Source organism: Ahaetulla prasina, chromosome 1, assembly GCF_028640845.1.
Source record: "Ahaetulla prasina isolate Xishuangbanna chromosome 1, ASM2864084v1, whole genome shotgun sequence".
In the NCBI taxonomy this organism is placed as follows: domain Eukaryota; kingdom Metazoa; phylum Chordata; class Lepidosauria; order Squamata; family Colubridae; genus Ahaetulla; species Ahaetulla prasina.
Genome location: NC_080539.1, coordinates 359171535 through 359193795, shown reverse-complemented (window position 1 = coordinate 359193795; position 22261 = coordinate 359171535). Strand labels below are relative to the sequence as shown.

Below are 22261 nucleotides of genomic sequence, written 5' to 3'. Positions count from 1 at the left end.
GTGGGGGAGAGATATGACATAATCTATTTCCAGTGAACAACAGAATCCTTTCAACATTTCTAAGAAGGCTCCACACCCATTTGCATTACTCAGGTCACCCTAAGGTCACAGATAAGCCTTCGAGTAGCCTCAATGACTCTCTAAAAGAATGCAATTGACCAGCTGTCTTCAAGGAGCATAAATCTTTCCATTCCCCACTATCCATTCAGCTTCTTGGATGAGAACCGAAACACCTCCCCCCCCCCCCGCAAAAAAAGCAAGAAAGTCCATTTGCCTCTTGAAAAAATGCACCTTTGGGACATCTGGGTTGTAAGTACCTTTCTTGATTCTATTGTAACTTTGAAAGGTTGCTAAACATCCTGCCATAAGTTGTGGACTACCTCTATATGGGTGAGCATCAGGCTAACTCTGCCCACTGCTAGGAGTTCGATCCTGACTGGCTCAAGGTTCACTCAGCCTTCCGTTCTTCCCAGGTTGGTAAAATGAGGACCCAGATTGTTGGGGGCAAGAGGCTGACTCTGCCAACCGCTTCGAGAGGTCTGGAAAGCAATATGAATTACTACTATAAGTGCTATTGCTATATGATCATTCTATCTGCATTCACTCAACATGTGGACAGCCAACCAGGAATACCTGTGAGTTTCCTTGGGCTATTGCAGGGGTCTGCAAACTTGGCTCCTTTAAGACTGAGGAACTCTGGGAGTTGAAGTCCACAAGTCTTAAAGGAGCCAGGTTTGCAGATCCCTGGGCTATTGGAATGAAAAAGTCAAGATGGGAGGCATTTTCCTTTATATTCTTTTAAATGGAGCCTCCTTGAACAGATATAGTGTACTTCTAAAAACTAGGTGGTGGGGTTGGAGATACTGCTTTTGTATATACTTTGCTTGTTTAGAATAGAATTCTTTATTGGCCAAGTGTGATTGGACACACATGGAATTTGTCTTGGTGCATATGCTCTCACTGTACATAAAAGAAAAAAATACATTCATCAAGAATTAATAAGTTTTTAGAGGCTGCTGCCATGGAAATACAGGTAATCTTCCATTTACGACCACATTGAGCCCAAAATTTCAGTTGCTAAGCAAGACGGTTATTAAGCGAATCTTGCCTCATTTTATGACTTTTCTTGGCATAGTTGTTAAGTGAATCACTGCCGTTAGTAACATAGCTGTTAAGGGAATCTGGCTTCCCCATTGACTTTGCTTATAGAGAAGGCCACTAAAAGTGATCCCATGGCCCTGGGACATTGCAACCGTCACAAATACATGCCAATTGTGGGGTGTGTTGGTGTCTGAATTTTAATTACGTGACTCTGGGGATGCTGCAGTGGTCATGAAAAATGGCGCTGTTTTTCAGTGCCGTTGTAATTTTGAATGGTCACTGAATGGTTGTAAGTCAAGGACTACCTGTAGAGAGTAGGGTCAAAGTACCTAGAATGATCCTGTAGATCATGGTTTGGCCCCAGGATGCTGTATTGACTACGTCTTTGGTTTGATTCCAAAGCCTTTCCAATTTATTGACGTCTTTCTCCGTCTGAATGAATGGACATTGTGCTGTAATGCATCGTCCCTCTCCTGGCTGCATTTACTTTATGTGGTTGGTGAGCAGCCTTCGGGAAGAGACTAGATGCTCCAAATCCCAAACCACTGAAGTCTCCTCCTCCTTCTCCACCTCCTCCTCCTCTGCACCTTCCAACGGACTACTCTGACTTGACTTTTTTTCCTCTCTTGCCAGAAGATTTCCAGACAGAGAAGAAAGAGCACGGTGGACGACTGAGTGCCAGCCCAGGAAGACCGCCTCACAGGGGGAGTCCAGCAGCTTCTCCTGCTGCTCCAGGTGGGAAAGGAGTCTGCAGTTGGGAAGTTCAGGGCGGGGGAGGGGGAGTTTGGCTGATTCCCTCTGGTGAAGAATGAGTTCACCATTTCCTGAGGTGTATTTTTTAGAGGTGGGACAGGATAAACCTGAGGAGTGGAACTGTTTACCCGTTGGCAAACATAAAAATTTCCAGGCTGCTTTTTTTAAATATCCGGGCTCTTGACATCTCTCCTTGCTGGCTGAAGCTGACTTTTGATGGGTCCTTGAATGCCCTCGGCTTCTCTGCTCCCTTTCCCTGTTCCCCTTTTCCCCCTTCTGTAAGTTGGGCCTTTGACTCCTTTATAAAAGGGAGTTGGTAAGTAAGAAATGAGTGATTAACTTTTCTTGGGAAACCAACTTTCTGAACTTGGATTAAACAACAATGCTAGGAATCAGAGAAAATATAAAAACAAATGAGAGGGGAGACTTAAACTACCTGCATTTATTTTACAAATCTGGCATTTGAATGAAGATAGCTGTTGTGCAAAGTTGTTAATGAGTAGAAGGGGACACATCTATAGTAATCTATAATTTGACAAAGAAATGTCAGCAGGTGAATAGGAAGGATTGTAGAGGCAAGACCATATAAAATAATGTGCTTCCCCCCTCCCCCTTTACATGTTTCTTGGGCCCATCTGCAATAGAGTGCCCTTCCCCAGCCAGGCACCATTCAGGTATGCTGGCACTGCTACTCACAAAAGTCCCAGGCTAAGATGACTAAGACACATTTGGAAGTTGTAGCCTCAATAGTGCAGAAAGGATGACTGCAGTCTGCCCTATATCCTCAGGTCATTAACCGAGCCACTGGTGTGCTTTTACTAATAGAAATTCTGTTTTTTCCTTGTTGTGGTTAACAAATTATTATTAGATTTGAGACAGTCCTTAAGAGAGGACTCGAAACACCCTGTCTTGCTCAAGCTGATTAGATTTGTATGTCTTTCATGAATTTGACGACTGGTTTTTTAATTATAGTTTTTGTCATCCATTAGGCTCACACAAGACATATATTTGCTAAGGATATAAAAAAGGATGTAGGTAGAGACATCAAGCAAAAGTATATGCTGATTTTGTTCATAAGGCGTTTAATTTATTATGTGGATCAGTTGCTGAGTATATTGTGCGATTTCTTTGTGGTGGTTTCTAAAGATGGTGATTGTATTTCCTTGGGGAAAAAATGGACAAATCTGAAAAAGGAGCAGATCCAAAAGATATAAACTATAAATTGTAATAATTTAATGACTTTGCTTCATAAAAGAAAATTCAATAGCAAAACCAAGAAAAACTTTTCAGAAAAATAAATGACAAATGTGAGTTTTTGAAAAGATAAATAAATCTAAAGGACAGCTTTCTGAAATAAAGGACTGTCCTTCATAATAAAGGATGTAGAATTATCGTATTTATAAGCCATGCTTGAAAGTTTAGCTTGTTGTGTGAATCCAAATAATTGGATCTATTCATTAAATCAAGACTTAGTGTGATCTGGGAATCTAATCAATATCTAGTAGATTGAAAAGAAAGCAGGTAATTGATCAGTCAGAGACCTTTTTGTTGGTGGATTGGTTTATAGCTCGGTAGGTAAGTTGGTAGGCAAATAGTCAATTCATTTTTGATGCTTTGAGATGAGGGATCAACTCAGACAGCAGCAAGGGTTGGCAATAGCTGGAAGATAGAGGAATCTGGGAGTCACCTAAGATTTCTGCAGGAAAGGATTGTTTTCTCCCATCTCCCCGTGCCATAGGTTTGCCATCACGGGAGTAGGGGCTACTACTTGATGGCCTGACCATTCCCTTCCTATTTTATGATTCCTTATTTTATTCATCTCTCTCTGTGTGTGCATATGCAGGCTCATAGGTGTACAGATGGATTTTTAAAAATCGTTGATAGTTTCTTGCCAAGGCTGAGTGGGATAATTGCCAAGAGTGTGGATAGTTAAATCAGTAAACAAGGACTGAAGCGGCTATGTGGGGAAAGAGCCATATTTCCCAGCCTCTTAAATCCTCTCTCTGCTTTTCTCTGTACAGCTTCTTGTGGCTCCTGACCCTCTGGATGTTGAGTCCCATTATGGGCGAGCATCAGACCCACATCAACAGCCTCTTTCTGAATGAGGAGACATCTAAGCAGCTTGAATCGGGGAGCCGGGTGCATCGCTTCCGCCATGCCCTGGAGAAGCGGGCAGCACATGCCAGGAAGCAAATGTACAACGTCACCCGAGAGAGCGTCAAGGGCTTCTTCCAGAGAAATGCTTTTGTGCTACTCACCATCTTGGCCGTCCTGCTGGGTATGGAGAGAAAGGGCCTTTGAGAGATCAAGGCATGGGAAGGCCAGGGAGGGCGTGGAGGGATCGTGAGCCATTGAACTGTGCACCTCTGTGCCTGTGCAGAGGTCCAGGTGAAATTGTAAGTCATCCCACCTTTAATTGAGAATAGAATAGAATAGAATTTTTTATTGGCCAAGTGTAATTGGACACACAAGGAGTTTGCCTTGGTGCATATGCTCTCAGTGCACATAAAAGAAAAGATACATTCATCAAGAATCAAAAGCTACAACATTAATGATAGTCATAGGTTACAAATAAGCAATCAGGAAACAATCGATATCAATATAAATCGTAAGGATACAAGCAACAAAGTTACAGTCATACAGTCATAAGTGGAAGGAGATGGGTGATGGGAACAATGGGAAGATTAATAGTAGTATAGACTTAGTAAATAGTTTGACAGTGTTGAGGGAATTATTTGTTTTGCAGAGTGATGGCGTTCGGGGAAGAACTGTTCTAAATGTGTCTAGTTGTTCTGGTGTGCAGAGCTCTATAGCGTCGTTTTGAAGGTAGGAGTTGAAACAGTTTATGTCCAGGATGTGAGGGGGTCTGTAAATATTTTCACGGCCCTCTTTTTGACTCGTGCAGTATACAAATCCTCAATGGAAGGCAGATTGGTAGCAATTTTTTTTGCAGTTCTAAATATCCTCTGAAATCTGTCTGTCTTGTTGGGTTGCAGAACCAAACCAGACAGTTACAGAGGTGCAGATGACAGACTCAATAATTCCTCTGTAGAACTGGATCAGCAGATCCTTGGACAGTTTGAGCTTTCTGAATTGGCGCAGAAAGAACAGTCTTTGTTGTGCTTTTTTGATGACGTTTTTGATGTTAGCTGTCCATTTTAGATCTTGCAATATGGTAGAACCTAGAAATTTGAAAGTTTCTACTGTTGATACTGTGTTGTCTAGTATTGTGAGAGGTGGAAGTATGGAAGGGTTTTTCCTAAAGTCTACCACCATTTCTACGGTTTTGAGTGTGTTCAGTTCCAGATTGTTCCGGTTGTACTACAAGGCTAGTCATTCAACCTCCCGTCTATATGCAGATTCATCATTGTCCCGAATTGATCACTGTTCTGATATAGCAACTTCCTGCTTTCAATATGTTTTCATTGATTTTTTTTATTCAGACTATGTTTTAAAAGAACCAGTTAAAAAACAGTACAGTAAATGCAGTAAGCTGGGCTGGATATTACAAAGTTAACCATCTTTTTTGAATGGGTGCATTTCCTAAGTTTCCTAAATTTCTTAACAAGATGGGAAAGAATCGTAGTTGCTTAAAAGAGGGTTTTTTTTGTATCAGTTAGGACAGGGGTCTCCAGCCTTGGCAACTTTCAGACTTTGTGGTCAGCAAAGCTGACTGAGGAATTCTGGGAGTTGAAGTCCACAAGTCTGAAAGTTGCCAAGGACTAGGGGAGACATGATAGCTGTGTTCCAATATCTCAGGGGCTGCCACAAAGAAGAGGGAGTTGGGCTGTTCTCCAAAGCACCTGAGGGTAGAACAAGAAGCAATGGGTGGAAACTGATCAAAGAAAGAAGCAACTTAGAACTAAGGAGAAATTTCGTGACAGTTAGAACAATTAATAAGTGGAACGACTTGCCTTCAGAAGTTGTGAATGCTCCAACACTGGAAATTTTTAAGAAAATGTTGGATAACCATCTGACTGAGATGGTGTAGGGTTTCCTGCCTGGGCAGGGGGTTGGACTAGAAGGCCTCCAAGGTCCCTTCCAACTCTGTTGTTATGTTGTTATGTTATGTTATGTTATGTTATGTTATGTTATGTTATGTTATGTTATGTTATGTTATGTTATGTTATGTTATGTTATGTTATGTTATGTTATGTTATGTTATGAGTTAGGAGGAACAAAACGTTGTTTTTTAAAATTGCCAGCTGGATCCTCTCCTGTGAGAAACTGTTTTTTCTGACTTTCATTTCTTCTCCCTCTGAGTTTTGCTTTCAGGTCCCTTCACAATCCTCTTATCTACTCAATCTAATTCAGTGTTTCTCAACTTTAGTAACTTTAAGCTGCATGGATTTCATCTCCCAGAATTCTTCAGCCAACATGCTGGCTGAGAAATTCTGAGAGTTGAAGCCCACAGAATTTAAAGTTGCCAAGATTAAGAAGATCTGATCTAAATATTTTTCTGATAGTTGCAAAACATTTGGAGGTAATTGGAAGGCATTTGACTCTCATTGGAAAACCCCTTGTCATTTTCCATACCATTCTTTAGAGTTCTTTTTCAGAAGAAAAAAGATTTCTTGTGGTACAGAAACCTGAACAGGGCAGGGTTTCTTTATAAGGGGACATGCCAATCAATTTGTTGTGAATAATGGCAAAGCATAGGGGACATTTCTTGAGATGCTGATGGGGTTCTATAGAGAAGAGCTTGGAGACTTAAGTGTCCCATGACATTAAGTGTCCTTGGAGGTAGGTTATCCTCAGTGCTAAGTATATTTTGCGCATGATCTGGGACATCTTTATTTTTTTCTTGTTATTTGATAAGTTCTGAGCTGAATTTTTGCCCTTCTTTGCTAGTTTGGGAACTGAAATTAAAAGATCTACAAACTCTTGCTCTTGAAAAACGTGCTTGTTGTGTGTTAATGAATGTTCATTCAAAAATAAGCCCTTCTCTGGAGGGGTTTCCATCATTTTCATAACCTCTGGTCCCTGCCTTTGCTGGGTTGGCATCTTTGCTAGGTTGGCATCTGACATCTTACATGAGTGATTGTCTCCTGTAATTGGGATGTTAATGAGAATTCGTTAAAAGGTAAGCAGAGTTGTTGTCACTGTTTTCATAACAGCTAGACAGATCCTTCCCTTGTGGAATTGGTGGTTGGCTGGGCTGGCATCTGACAGTTTAGATAAGTGATTATCTTCTACAACAGGATCTGGCTCCAAGATTGGTTGGTAGTTTGCTTTTGTTTCCAACTTCTATTGAGTTGTAGCCAGTTGTATTGCAACTGAGGAAGGAGGGGGAACAAAACTGGGAATTAACCCTTAGGCTGTCCAACTTCCTTTTTTTCCTGTGCAAATTAGAATCAATCCTACACTTGACATGTACCAACACAATCCTGTGGAAGTTTGGAAGCTGATTAAGAGCGCACAGTTGGGGAAAAGCCATCTGTTTTCCAAAAACATAAAAGAAAGAACCTCAGGAGATTAAGTAAATTAAATAGTCATGAATCAATTCAGTTTGACATGGCTGGAATGTGGATTGAAACCACACCAACAATTCTGTTCTTTCAGATTTCTAATTTAAAAGAAAAAAAGAAAAGCTCTTAAAAGCAAAAGCAGCTAGAGGTGATCAGATTAAACCTTCCTTCCCTCCTTCCTGCCTTCCTTCCTTCCCTTCCCTTTCCTTTCCTTTCCTTTCCTTTCTTCCTTTTCTTTCTCATGTGATATAAAGTTACAATTCCTAGTCTTTCTTCACTGTTATTAAATGCAGTTCATTGGACACAGTAGTGTTGTAGACAGAGAGGATGTGGAATTAATTGAAATAGTGAAGTGTGGACAAGAATGTAGTTCAGGAATCCCAAATCTCATGCGTTCCAGATACACTGGGAATGTGCAGTTCCATTTTAATTAGAAGTGAGAGTTATTTCCCCAAAGGGGCGGGCAAACCCAGTTTACAGGCATGTTTCAGATTGCTTACAGACAAGATTGCTGGAATGGCGGCCTGAGTCATATATTAATGTAGTCTGCTGCAAATCCAACCACTCTGATTTATTTGCATTCATGGTTAAACAAGTCACTGAATTTAGGGCCATGCTATGTGTGCTGTTTTTTTTTAAATCTGCTTTGACACAACTTCTAAGAAGTACTGGTTGAGGGGGACTGGGACTTTTCATAATAGAGACACTTTTCTTATACATTGGGTGGACATCCATAAAAGAACTCATAATAAGATTGAGTAATGCTTGATATTTGTTGAGGCCAATTCCTACAACCGAAAGTGATAAACGGGGAAATATCCATCTTCAGTTCCACTTATTTACTGTTGGGTTGATAAGAAGCATTTTTCTGTTCTGATCTCCATTTGGATCATAAGCATATTAGACCGGTTGGGGAATTCTGGGAGTTGAAGTCCACACAATGTCAAGTTGCCAAGATTGAGAAACACTGATCTAGAATGTCAGTAAATACAAACTGAGACAGACCATAGCAGAGGGAAAGCAACCTTGCTTTCAGAAGTCATTCTCTAATGAGACCACCACATGGTAGGTCTTCTAGGTCTGGTGGTTCAGATTGAGTCCCCAGACTTGAACACCTGGAGAAAAAGATGGGATATCAGTGCAGGTAAATAAACGGAAAACAACTGAACAAAAGCTCTGTTCTTTGTCAGGAGTGGAATTGTAACATTTTTCCTTCTTGGCCTTGTGTCTCACAGGGATTACTCTGGCCCTCGCCCTGCGGCCATATCGGATGACCTATCGCCAGATCAAATACTTCTCCTTTCCTGGAGAGCTGTTGATGCGAATGCTGCAGATGTTGGTTCTTCCACTAATCGTCTCTAGCCTTATCACAGGTGAATGAGCAGGTTACCTGAGAATCATTGTCTTAAAGTCAGATCAGATCAGCAATTCTGGCAATCTGGTGCTGTAGCAGGGGTAGGAACCCCCATTTTCAGAGGTGCAAAATCTCAGTGCAGTTGCTTGATTATGAGAGAAGCCACAGGGATGAATGGTTTCCAAAGAATCTAGAAGGGCAAGACTCATTGTTCTGATCCACCACTTTCAAGGAGAGCTAGATAAGCTTTCTCTTTTCTGGTTGTAATTTTATCTTTTTGGGATTAGTAATTGTCCATTTCTTTTCTTCGGGTGTGTTCAGGGTGCAAACCTAGCTAAGGCACGTGTCTATGGAGATTCTCAGTCATTCAGGTCATGGTTGTTCCAAAGGTGCTTTTTTAAGAGGCACCTGAGGAAGCTTCTTAAATGAGAAGCAAGACGTCTTCAAAGAGAAAACAGAAATTCCAGTTGCCTCTTGAAAAAGCACCTTTGGGACCAACTAAGGTACCTTCTCTAGTTTCCATCTTTCTGCTGAAGAGATCATGTCATGACTAGAGATGGGAAAGCCTGGAAAAAAAACAGAAAATTTGGGGGGAAAACAGGTTTTTTCCCGTTTTTTTTTCCTAAATGGCTTTGGAAAAAAATGGAAAAACCTCTGGTTTTCCCCCCAATTTTTCCAGGGAAAAATTTCCATCTCTAGTCATTTTTATACTTCATAAGTATAAAAATGCAGCTCTGGATTCGATCAAGAAGTCCATCTGATGAGGCACTCCAATTTCCAAGGCAATTCTGGAGATGGCTGGGAATAAGGTTTCCTGTAATCTTCCATTGCTGAATTATGACCCTTCCTCCCTTCTCAGGCATGGCATCCTTGGACAGCGGTGCCTCTGGCAAGATGGGAGTGCGTGCTGTCATTTACTATATGATGACAACCATCATCGCCGTCTTCATTGGAATCTTTATGGTCCTCATCATCCATCCTGGAAAAGGGAGTAAGAAAGGCCTCCAAGGGGAGGGCAAGATTGATCAGGTCCATGCAACTGATGCTTTCATGGACCTCATCCGGTGAGCAATTTTAAGCCAGGGTAGAATCTTCTGATGTTGGGCTGGTTATGGAATGCATAAAATGATTGGAAGGAGAAACTGCCACTCACCTGTTAATGTTGCAGTGGGATGGAAGTGACAAGGTGACCCTGGAAGTAATTTTCTAGTGCTTCCTCAGCTAATGTTCTCCAGCAGGAAGTGAGTGGTGCTTTTTTTTGCTAGATTTGTCCAACTGAACTCTGTGATCCTTGTTAGTGAAATTCCTAACTCAGTTGGGAGAGTTTCAGTTCAGAGGTCTTTGTGTGGTGATTAGCCACAACCCAGCATCTTAAAAATCTTCAAACTGATGCTGAAGGGACATTGATATCCTTGTGCTTTTGTCTCTTGTAGGAATATGTTTCCACCCAATCTTGTAGAAGCCTGCTTTAGACAGGTAAGAGTTGAAGATCCTAATTGGGAACTTGCTTATTGTGACCAACTCTGAGTAGCCCTCAACTTTTGTAACTAAAGTCGAAACCAAACACTACAACAATATTAATAATCAACACTTCAGCATATGACCAAAACTGTCGTTCATATAAACTGTGTACACTACAGCTCCCAGGCAAGTTAGTCAAGGGGAAAATTGTGGCTCAAGCATTCCCTGTTCATTTCGGATGATTTGCTGACTGACCTGTACACCATTCAAGACATTTCTCATCTGCAGAGTTTGTGAGAGTTGCTCATTTGGATGTTGTTTCTCTCATAAGAGCCCCAGCTGATCCTTCCTTCTGCTTCCCTTCCAGTATAAGACTCAATACAGTGTCCGGGTTATCAACAGAACGGTTGTGAGCAACACTTCTCCTGCGGCCATGTTGCCACAGCACCCAAATCGGGATACCAACAGCAGCGGTTTCAACTACAATGCCACCATTGCCAGTTTGCCTCTCCTGCCACTTGAAAATGCTTTGGGAGTCTGGAATAATGTCACTAAAGCTCTAGGGAGCTTCCCGGAAGTGCTGAACTTTGAGGAGGTCATCCCCGGCCCGGGTTCGGTCAACGGGGTGAACGCCCTTGGCCTCGTTGTCTTCTCCATCTGCTTTGGCCTGGTGATTGGCAACATGAAGCAAAAGGGACACCCCCTGCGGGAATTTTTTGACTGCCTCAATGAAGCCATCTTGCGGATGGTGGCAGTCATCATCTGGTGAGGACAGGGTCCCTCCTAGGCCGAGCAGGGGGCAGGCTGTGATATCTTTGAAAAGCAGTCTTACCGTGTGCTAAGGTGGTTAAATCTAGGCAAGGATAGGATCAGCTTAGGGTCAGGAAACTTCCCAGGTATTCTATATGTAATGTACAGGTAGTCCTCAACTTATGACCACAGTTGGGCCTAAATTAATGTTGTTAAATGAGGCATTTGTTAAGTGGTTCTTGCCCCATTTTATGACCTTTCTTGCCACGGTTGTTAAGTGAATCACTGCAGTTCTCAGTAACCCGGTTGTTAAGTGAATCTGGCTCCCCCATTGACTCTGCTTGTCAGACAAAAGACGATTACCTGACACTGCAACCGTCAAAAATATGAGTCAGTTGCCAAGAGTCTGAATTTTGATCACGTGACCATGGGAACGTTGCAGTGGTTGCATGTGAAAAATGTTCATAAGTCACTTTTTTCAGTGCCGTTGTAACTTTGAACGGTCACTAAACAAACTGTTGTAAATCGAGGACCACCTGTATTTATTGCAGTTTTATTCCTACCACTAACGAGAGTTCTCCAGGCAGATTCTAAAACTGCAATAAATGCAATTATTTATGCAGGAGGTGTCTTCCTAGATTAGCAACTGGCAGTTGGTAAATAAAGATAGAACAGAGTTCTTTGCAGAATACAGTTTGCTGAAGGACAAATGAAAAAGTGCTATTATCTTCATGCCTTACTTAAGAACGGAAGCTTACAGTATCAAAGGCAGTTTGATGCACAGGAACAATTGAATTCTCCATAAATAATGAAGGACACCTTCCCCAGCCTGGTGACTTCCAGATGTCTTGGTATTACAGACATTACTTGGGCCGCAGTGTGGCTCAGGCTGTAAGAAGCCTGTTATTAAACACAGCTGCCTGCAATTACTGCAGGTTCAAGCCCCACCAGGTCCAAGGTTGACTCAGCCTTCCATCCTTTATAAGGTAGGTAAAATGAGGACCCAGATTGTTGGGGGGGCAATAAGTTGACTTTGTAAATATACAAATAGAATGAGACTATTGCCTTACACAATGTAAGCCGCCCTGAGTCTTCGGAGAAGGGCGGGATATAAATGTAAACAAAACAAACAAACAAACAACTCAGGATTTTTAGCCGTTAGGCTAGTCTGTTTGTTTCATTTATTAAATTTATATGCTGCCCATCTCACTGCTGAAGCAACTGTGGGTGGCTTACAAAATGTTTTTTAAAAAAGAAAACAATTAAAATGAATGAGGATTAAAAAGAACTAAAAGCCAAGAGGATGGGTGGCACTGGCATGGGATCTCTCTACCTCGTAGCTTAGTTGACCAAGCCTTGTTGGAATTGTAGAACCAATATATCTGAAGGGCACCAGACTGGGAAACCTGGGTGATAATGACTAATCTTTATTTTTTTCTCAAAGTATGCTAATTACTGTAAATTTATTTCCTTTAGCAGAATTGCTTGATGACCAATCAGGTTCCATGACAACTTTGGCATTCAGCAAATCTGAAACTTTTTAACTGGTGGAAATTTCAAGTTCAGCATTTAAATTGCCTTCACTAAATCAGCATTTGCTGATCACCCAGGAGATTACAATTGGTTCTGGCTGGTAGTGGACTTTAGAAGCTTGATTTAGATTTGTCCGCCAATGTTTCCAAAGAAAAAATAACAAAAACGAAGTCCAGTTGCCTTTTGGAAAAATTGCCTTTGGAGAACTTTGAGATCCTTCAGCACGAAAAACTAGTAAATCGTCAACCCTTTTTCCTGAAAGCACAAAGCATTGTCTGTTTTCATATAGGCTCAGAGCTGAGTTTGGGAGTTGAGCACTATTCTGACATGTTTCATAACAGGTACGCCCCTATTGGGATCCTCTTTCTGATCGCTGGTAAGATTTTGGAGATGGAGGACCTGGCAGTGATGGGAGGCCAATTGGGCCTGTACACCCTTACAGTTATTGTGGGGCTCCTGATCCATGGCCTCTGTGTCCTTCCACTCATCTACTTCATTGTCACACGCAAAAACCCCTGGATCTTTGTGGCTGGCCTCCTACAAGCCCTCGTTACAGCCTTGGGAACATCTTCCAGGTGATGGTCTCTCGCAAAGGAATGGGTATTCAACCTGGGTACCGCTCCCAGGAGACTCTGTGTGTGTGTGTGTTGTTTCCAAGCCTTTTTGGAACTCGCTGTTGGAAAATATAGCTCCCAGCCAAGCCAACAGATTGGGGATCTTAAGTCTCAAGTAGTGTGTGTGTGTGTTGTGTGTCGGATTAGTTGCCAGGCCCTTTTGTTGTTCACAGTTGGAAGAAGCAGCTCTTAACAAGATGGGGAGAAGCAGGAGTTAAGGATTTTGGCTTGGAAGTATGGAGAGAAAAAAAGCTTTTCTTTCCTTTGGAAGCAACTGGTAAGCCTTAATTTGTTCCAGCAATCACAATTAATTAAAGGAATTAATTGTTAATGTTGGGTTTATGTCTGTAACCTTGTTGCTATTATCTCAATTTGTATGCTGCCCAATCTCCAATGACTCTGAGCAATTCACAAGTAAAAATATTTAAGCACCTGTAAAAAAAATATACAGCAATAAATAAAATAACAGATTAAAAGAGTGACAAAAAAGCAGGAATGAAATAAAGACGTCCACACAATTCAAAGTGGCTGTGGTGTCGTTAAATTGTTTTTAATCTTGTATGCTCCACAGAGTCATTTGAGAGATAGCTAGCCATATAAATGGAAATAATGAATATAATATTCTTGAAACGGTTTAGCAACTCTGCTCAAATTTCATCCTAGAAAAATTGCATTCCTGCTTGTATGAGAGAATATATAGGGTTATGAACTAGCTCCTAAAAGACCATCAAAGTTAAGAACTTTTCTGATTTTTTTTTCTGTTAATTTTAAAATGGCTTCTGCATCTAAGAAAATTTTCCATGCTTGCTATCATTGAATAAAATACCCACACCCACAGGCACACTAGCAAAATCTGGTAATTAACATTCAGTCATAAATACGAAAAGATTAAATATGTAACATAAAATAGCAGAACATGGCATTAAAAGTAGGAAAATAGCAAGGTTAAAATCTACCATCCATTAAAAACATTTGGAGGTTTACATAGTTCTGATCTGGACTCAAATGGTCAGTCTAGGACAGTGTTTCTCAGATTTGGAAATTTTAGGCTGTGCGGACTTCAACTCCCAGAATTCCCTAGCCAGCAGGAAGTCCAAACAGCTTAAAGTTGCCAAGATTGAGAAAAACTGGTCTAGAGGCCTTTCTTTATTGCAAAAGTGAAGTATTATCTTCTATGAATCGGCAAAAATATACATATGCATGTGAAATTTGCTTGCTTATCTTGCCTCTCCTTGCAATCATAGACATAGAAGTTCTTCCAAGGAAATGGATGATTATGTAAAACATTTTAAATATCTTAAAGCCATTCTTGGACAATGCTGGAAGGAGGAAAGACTAGTTGAAACCCAGTTCTGTTTTGCCCGTTTCACTCATGGGCTAGGAATGAATTTGAAGGCAGTTTTCATAGGGATGAGGCTGAAAAAAAGAGGCTGCCACAATATATTTGTGCCATAGTTAGCTGCGAGGTGGGGGGAAGCCATAGTGAGCACCAGCTGAGTGTTGGGTGCCAACATCAAAAAGGCCAGATTGTGGGGTCCTTGATATTCTTTGAGTTTGGTAGTTTTCTTGCAGACATTTCATTACCCAACTAGGTAACATCATCAGTGCTCGAAAGGAGCGGAGTTTACAAGAAAACAACCAAGCTCAGAGAGCACCAAGGGCCGCACACTTCAACTCCGAGCCTCAAATATTCTCTTGTATCAGGCCCAGTTTGCATTGATTTGAGCAGAGTCTCTCAGAGAGATCACAAAAAGCAGGCAAATCCGTGTTGGAGCAGGTGTTCCGATACAAACCAAAGGCTTTGCGTTGGTTTTAAGCTTTGTGTTTGAATTAGGCTGAGAGGAGCCATCTTGGGTCCCTTCTGGCCTCGTTCGCAAGTTAAGAGATGTTTTGCTTCCAGCTCAGCTACACTCCCTGTCACATTCCGTTGCCTGGAAGAAAACAACAAGGTGGATAAACGAGTTACCAGGTTTGTTCTGCCAGTGGGAGCAACGATCAACATGGATGGCACTGCACTTTATGAAGCTCTGGCAGCCATCTTCATTGCACAGGTCAACAACTACGAGCTTGACTTCGGTCAGATCATTACTATTAGGTGGGTACAGGCACACGTAGGTGATAAACCTAGGTATAAGGACTTGCCTCTTCTCTCCTCAAGAAAGCAGAACTCTTAAAACCGGCATTGATTCAAAAGGAACTTTTACTGGGAGATAGTGATAGCAAGGAAAGCAAGGCAGGATCTGAAATTCCCACTCAAAACCGTTAGGTTAAAAGTTGCAGAAACCCTTCCCCTTTGTCCAATCCGAAAGTGAGCCAATCCACAGGTGCAAAATTGTTATGGGAACCTGGAGCTGAGGTGATAAGAATTTATTCTCAGATGGCCCAGGCTATTCCCTCCCCCTTCCCAGGAAGGTACATCAAAGTAAAAAGAAAGGAAGGCAAGGAAAAGTTGTAAACTGGCATCCAGGCCTTCCCCGCAAGAATGGCAGCTGGCAGTGTCCTGATAGAGATCTATGGGGACCTGACCCTACCTATGCTGGTTTGCTTTGCCAGCAGTGCTGTATTGCTTAGCACAGAGGTCCCCAACTTTTCCAACTCCGTTGGCTGGCAGCAGTGGTGGTGGGCAGAGGGGATGGTTTCACACACGCAACCTAATGCCACAAATGCAGCTTTGCGCGCTTGCCCGCCACTTGCGCGGCCTGGTTCCCAACAGGCCATGGCCCAGCGATTGAGGACCCTTGGTTTAGTATATATTTCCCTTATGAGATTTTGGATACGTGGATAGTATCCTTCTGCATTTGTTTTACTTCCTTATGTCTATTATCTTAAAATTCATTTTTTAAAGCTTACTGCATTTTATATCAGCAGTCAGAGAACTTTTTGATTTGTTGCCCCATCCTTGAGCTAGACCAGCAAGGCTAAGCTAAATGAATTCTACGGAATTATTTCCCAGCTTGCAAACTGCAGTTTTTAATGCAGGCTTTTCCAAACTGATGCCCTGTAGATGTTCTAGATTATAATTCCCACAGTCCTTTGGCCTGTAAGAGTCATAATCCAGAACCACCTGGAGAACACCAATTTGGAGAAGAGGATGAACAAAATCTGCGAGGCCAGGTTTTTGAGGAGTTCTATAGTGAGGCACTACCTTACCAATGTTCCTCCAATCTAACCAATGCCCTCTTCACCACAGCATTACTGCCACGGCAGCCAGTATCGGAGCTGCTGGCATTCCACAGGCGGGCCTAGTGACCATGGTAATCGTGTTGACGTCTGTCGGATTGCCAACAGAGGACATCACTTTGATTATGGCTGTGGACTGGTTCCTGTAAGTCCCTGCGAGAGAGAAATGGTTGGGGCTGAGAATTATGTTTGTGTTTAAGTCTACTTTATTTATCTATTTTATATATATATATATGTAGGTCTTGGCATATTCGGGTCTTTTCCCGTGTAAGGGTGAGGGTATCTTGGCGAAGTTTCAACGAGGTCTCACTCATCATCTTCAGGCTGGTGCTTTCGGCTTCGGGCCTGTGTGAGCAAAGGGCACGAAGCCGAAAGCACCAGCCTGAAGATGACGAGTGAGACCTCGTCGAAACGTCGCCAAGATACCCTCAACCTTACACGGGAAAAGACCCGAATATGCAGGTTTTCACGGGTATATGTATGCAGGTTTTGGTATGTTCGGGTTTTTTGCCGTGTAAGGTTGAAAATATTTAAGCAACGTTTCAATGAGGTCTCACTCATCATCTTCAGGCTGGAGTTTTTGACTTTGTTCTTATGTGAGCAAACATAAGAACAAAGCCAAAAACTCCAGCCTGAAGATGATGAGTGAGACCTCATCGAAACGTTGCCTAAATACTTTCAACCTTACACGGGAAAAAATCCGAACATACCAAAACCTGCATATGTGTGTGTGTGTGTGTGTGTGTAGGTCTTTGGTTATTCAGGTTTTTTCCTGCGTAAAATTGGATGACCACGATCTCTTTCCTTCCTCCTCACCTCCATGTTGTTGTAATAGAGATGGCAGAACTTGTCCTGCCCAACTCTCCTTGAAAAATGAGAATACCTACATACAGTGACGGAACGTCTGTTCTGCCTGTAAAAAGGACTGTATCGAGTCTCCAGCAACATCGGACCAGGCGGGAAGAAACCCTAGGGATCTGCTGCCATTCTGTATTGATGATCTTGAGTATGGGTAGTCCCCATTTAGCAACTGCAGTTGAGACGGGCACCTTGGTTGTTAAGCCAAGCAGTCACTAAGTGAAACTGCAACTCTACGTAACAGTATTACTTCAGCCACCTTTGGACAGTCTCTAAGAGAGAACTCCCTGTAGCATTTTTGGGTGCTTGTGGTAAAAAAGTAAGACAGATTTAAAGAAGAAGGGGATGCCTGTTAGTTCAAAGGGCAATCAAGTACATAGAAAGTAAAAATGGAGTCACAGTTCTACATTAAGCATGGTAGTTAAAGACCAGGTCTTTCGGAAACCTTAAACAGAGGGCCATTGTAGGAAACGAGGGCATACTTAGTTCCATCTCCTGCTCTAACTTAGCAGAACTGTTCTTATATTTGCTGGTCACATCTACCTGACCCGCTAGAGCAGGGAGGCAAGGAATATTGTGGGTCCCATCCTTAAAAAGATACATTTGGTGGGACTCAGAAGAAGGGCCTTCTCCATGGTGGCTCCCTCTTTCCGGAACATCATTCCCCCAGAGATTAGACTGCCCCCCCAATACTCTTTCGGAAGCCCCTAAAAATGTGGTTCTGTCTGTGGGCCTGGGGAACCCAGAGAGGATGAAGCCCATTCAATGGCTATATGAATGTGTTTTGTTGCCAAGATTGGTGGGTTATTATTTTATTATTTTTCTTTTTATTATTTTTCCTTCTTTTATATGTTGTTTTTATATCTTTGTAAGCAACCTTACATGGGAGGTGGTGGCTCAGTGGCTACGACACTGAGCTTGTCGATCGAAAGGTCAGCAGTTCAAATCCCTAGTGCCGCGTAACAGGGTGAGCTCCTGTTACTTGTCCCAGCTTCTGCCAACCTAGCAGTTCGAAAGCCCGTAAAAATTGCAAGTAGAAAAATAGGGACCACCTTTGGTGGAAAGGTAACAGCGTTCCGTACGCCTTTGGCATTTAGTCATGCTGGCCACATGACCACAGAGACATCTTCGGACAGCGCTGGCTCTTTGGCTTTGAAATGGAGATGAGCACTGCCCCCTAGAGTCAGGAACGGCTAGCATATATGTGCGAGGGAAACCTTTACCTTTAAGCAGCCTTGAGTCACCATGTGCGAGTAGGCGGCAGTATAAATTTTCTAAATAATAATAATAATAATTGTCCCGCAATATTCATGTGAGACTGAAGATACCCTTCTGTTGGCATTGAAAATTGTGGCCCGCTCTCAAGCAATTTTTGACTTGACAATTCCTTCTTCTGCTTCTTCTTTCAGAGACCGTCTGAGAACTACCATCAATGTGTTGGGGGATTCACTGGGTGCTGGTGTTGTAGCTCATCTGTCTCGCCATGAGCTGGAGATGCAGGATGCCGAGCTCAGCAACTCGGTCCTTGAAGAGAATGAAAAACCATACCATCTAATATACCAAGAGAATGACACCCACAAGCATCTCAATAGTGAGACACCAATGTGACTTGGAGGAGCCGAGTGTTGTCGGGATAGGATCTGTAAAATATCACAACTGTGAAGCACTAGAGAAGCAAGAGCCAGCCACAGTCCTCCCACAAACTCTCAGCTCCTTCGGTTTCCCTGTTCATGACACCAGAAAAAAAGGAATTGTTTTTCTGTAACGGTGATTGTGCTCCTACAACCATGATTTGACAATAAGAGTTCGACCTCGCCTGTCCCGCCTCTTAACCACAGCTGGTAGTATCCTGCACCAAGTCAACTCCACATTTCCTTGCCAAGAAGATAAAACTTTGAACATATTGTGCTGTGCCATAAAGACCAACTAATTTAAATGTTGTTACAATTTTACCGATTGAGCTCATTTTTGAATTTTTTTTTAGCACTTGAAAAAAATGCAGCCAATACACACACACACACAAACACGTATATATATATATATATATATGATGCTTTATTGGTATGGAAGATGTTTATTTATGAGGATCATTAAAGTGGAGAATTATGTACAGCCTGCGTTTTAAAAACAATATGTGCAACTTGTTGCTGCTTCATTACAATTGAACGTTACATGTAGTCCGTTTAGCAACTCTTTGCAGTTACAGTGGTGATGAAAAATTAACTTTGTGATCAGTCCTCACATTTATGACCTTTGAAGGGGTCCCTTTACCTTTGTAAAGCTGAAGTAAAGATTGTAAGCACAAAGGAAAATTGAAGTAAAAGTCCTAAGTACAGCTGCAGTTTCACTTAGCAATCATTTTGCTTAATGACTGAGTTGCCAGTCCCAATTGTGCTCACTAAATGAGGACTGCTAGAACTATAGTATCATAATAGCAATGCTTACTTGCTTTTGTTTCCTTATTGGTTAATTGTTCAGAACACAGTGGCTTTGTTGCTCAACCCAAGATGCATGTAGCTCAGATCTTCAATTTTTTTTTTACATTGGTAACTATTTTCAGAGACAAATAAGCAAGGCAGCCTCTCTTCTGTAGCTGCTCATGATATCAGGGCACATAGCCTTGAATTGTGACTCGTGGCTTTGACAGATCTCTGCTCTCCCAGTTGTCTCACATCCTTTGAAAGCCACTGAAGATACAGTCTTGTTGCCTCTTATGTAAACCTCAGGACCTGGATGACTGACTGATCTCCAGTGTCGCATAAGGACCATATATTGATTCAAAACTCTCTTTAATATGTGAACAAAAGACTGTGGAACATGTTACATGTTCAATGTACTGCAAGCAGGTATTTGCAAAGCAGAGCTAAGAAAAACATTATTTGCCTTTGGCAATTTAGCTGGGGAAATGCTTTATTAATCAGAAGAACCGTATTTGGGTTTATTACAGGCGTTGATAGGAAACGTCTTTTTAAGATCAAATCCAAGACATTAGCAAGAGTTTTTTCTTTCTTTACTAGGCAGAGAGAACTTTTCCTTTACTCTTCCTGGTTACTTTCCTTTTTTCATTGCATGACAACATCCTTCTTTCCCTCTCCTAGAGGTTTGCTTGCTGCATGCTTAATTGTTGCCCAGTCCTTGCCTTTGAAGTGCAGTAGCGAGACCCATCTCTTCCCCTTGCCCTTCTTCCTTTTCCTAGACAGCTTCTACCCCAGTCTCCCACCGCATCACCTCTGAGCACGTCTTGCTGGTAGCCTGGGGCTTTAGAAACACTGTCTGCCATGAAGCACAAGAGTGGGAAGGGATTTCTTGAGAGTAGTGCTGTTTGGCACATGGTGCTGAAAGGAAGCTAACTTGTTGCCAGGAGATCTGTTTCATTGGGCTGAGTCAAGTTGCCAGGCTGGCTCTCTGGAATGCTTCTCATGGCTAGTCTGTACCTCCATGCTACACTTATTGTGAGCTGCAGAATGACTTGGAAAACAACATGCAGCCGTTGAATTCTGAATGTTAAAACCTTTGTCCTGGGCTACAGTATTATGAAAGAACAAACCATGTACTATGATTCTTGTAAGGGTGGGCACACTCCTAGTTCCTTCCCTAAAGCCTTGCCATCTGATGGGGAGTTACAAAGCATGCTTTTCCATGGCAGTCTCTGCCCGATGAAACACTCTGCCCCTTGAGGTTTGGCAAGGCTTCCATCTTAAATTTCTGTAAAGCTTTAAAGACATGGCTTCCCCACCCCACCCCACCCCGCCCAAATGCTGGGATCAGATTGAAAAAAACTGCACATTAGAAAATTAGATTTTTTTTTAATGTTTCGATGTGTTTAGTTTTATAGTTTTAATATGGTTTTATATGCTGTTTAAACACTTTGGGAGCTGCCCAGAATTGGTTAAAAGATGGGCAGCTATATAAATGTTTTAAATAAAATAAATAAAAATATATTATGTAGGAGGTACTTTTGTGGTCGTTTGGTACATATGGGACAGTATCCTGAACAACCGTTTGCTTATTCACGGTGAGGGCTAGATCACATTTAGCTAGCTCCCAGGCTTTAAGGCAAAATCCAAATTGACCATGTGATGCTTTGGCACAATGGCTCCCAAGCTTATTGATAGAAGATAGCATTCCACTTCTGGGACAGTGGGCACGAGGAATGTTACAGTACTGATGTGCTACCTCTGATAACCTGTTGCTCCAGCTGTTAAAAGCAAGTAGAGGCAATTGTTCATCACTCATAAATGAGGCAACATGGCAAGGACAGCAAAACAAGATTGTAGTTGCAGTCTTGCAGTTCATGATTGCTATCCTTTCCCAGAGTAGTGGCAGCTACAACACCCCAAAGCAGAGTTCTTTAGAGTGAATCAGGAACCAGTGGTGGCAGCTGAGAAATTAATTGGTGATTCTGGGTAAAAATGGTCTTCAAGTCCATTCAATCCTACACTATTCATGGTGTAGGGTTTCCTGCCTAAGCAGGGGGTTGGACTAGTAGACCTCCAAGGTCCCTTTCAACTTTGTTAAATTAATTATGAAATACTTTTAAATCAGTTCCTTTCCTTCACCAATTGACTTTTGGATGTCTGATAACACTTATCTTTCCCCTTCACGCCTATGAATTCTCTTAGAGCATGGAAGTTTGCTTTTCTTACTAGTCTTTTTGCCTGTTGGTTAGTCCTTTCCTGAAAAAATGATCTCTGTTTCCTCTGCTTTTGTTTGGAGTTGATAACGAAAGTAAAAAGTTGTCACCTTCCAGTTAAACTCAACTACTGGTTTTTTTTAAAAAATCACTGCCGTTTCTTGGCACTATGTGGAAATGGTTACCACTATAATCCAGATAGTTTTATTTCCTTATTTTCCATTCTAGCCGATAGCCTGGAACACCCATTGGTCCCATCAAACTGCTATTGTTTAATCCTACTGAGTTTTCTAGATCAGCCAAAGTCAATTACCCCCAGCTGGGAAATTATGAGTGAAGCTACTGTCAAATAATTATAGATGCTCCTCTTTTTTCACATTCACTGCCTCTAAAAATCAACTACCTTTAACATCTGAGAATGGAAGAAAAATCAGAATAATTAATTTAACAAAGTTGGAAGGGACCTTGGAGGTCTTCTACTCCAACCCTCTGCTCAGGAAGGAAACCCTATACTATTTCAAACAAATGGTTGTCCAATGTCTTCTTTAAAACTTCC

The 22261-nt window shown here is 41.9% G+C and overlaps 1 protein-coding gene across 2 annotated transcripts; it reads left to right on the top strand.

Moving 5' to 3' along the window:
- The first annotated feature begins 1738 nt into the window (after positions 1–1738).
- On the top strand, positions 1739–21023 carry LOC131188181 (excitatory amino acid transporter 1-like). Of its 2 annotated transcripts, XR_009152731.1 has the most exons (11): positions 1739–1836; positions 3876–4132; positions 8558–8695; positions 9536–9740; positions 10110–10152; positions 10505–10902; positions 12762–12995; positions 13208–13311; positions 14935–15129; positions 16225–16359; positions 18482–18621. XR_009152731.1 is itself a non-coding variant. In XM_058163247.1 (10 exons), the coding sequence occupies exons 2-10, from the start codon at positions 3901–3903 to the stop codon at positions 18678–18680; spliced, it is 1779 nt and encodes a 592-aa protein (XP_058019230.1). In that variant the 5' UTR covers positions 1739–1836; positions 3876–3900; the 3' UTR covers positions 18681–21023. The 2 variants fall into 2 exon arrangements, 1 of the variants encoding a protein (XP_058019230.1); XM_058163247.1 differs by lacking the exon at positions 13208–13311 and having other exon boundaries at positions 18482–21023.
- Positions 21024–22261: the final 1238 nt, after the last annotated feature.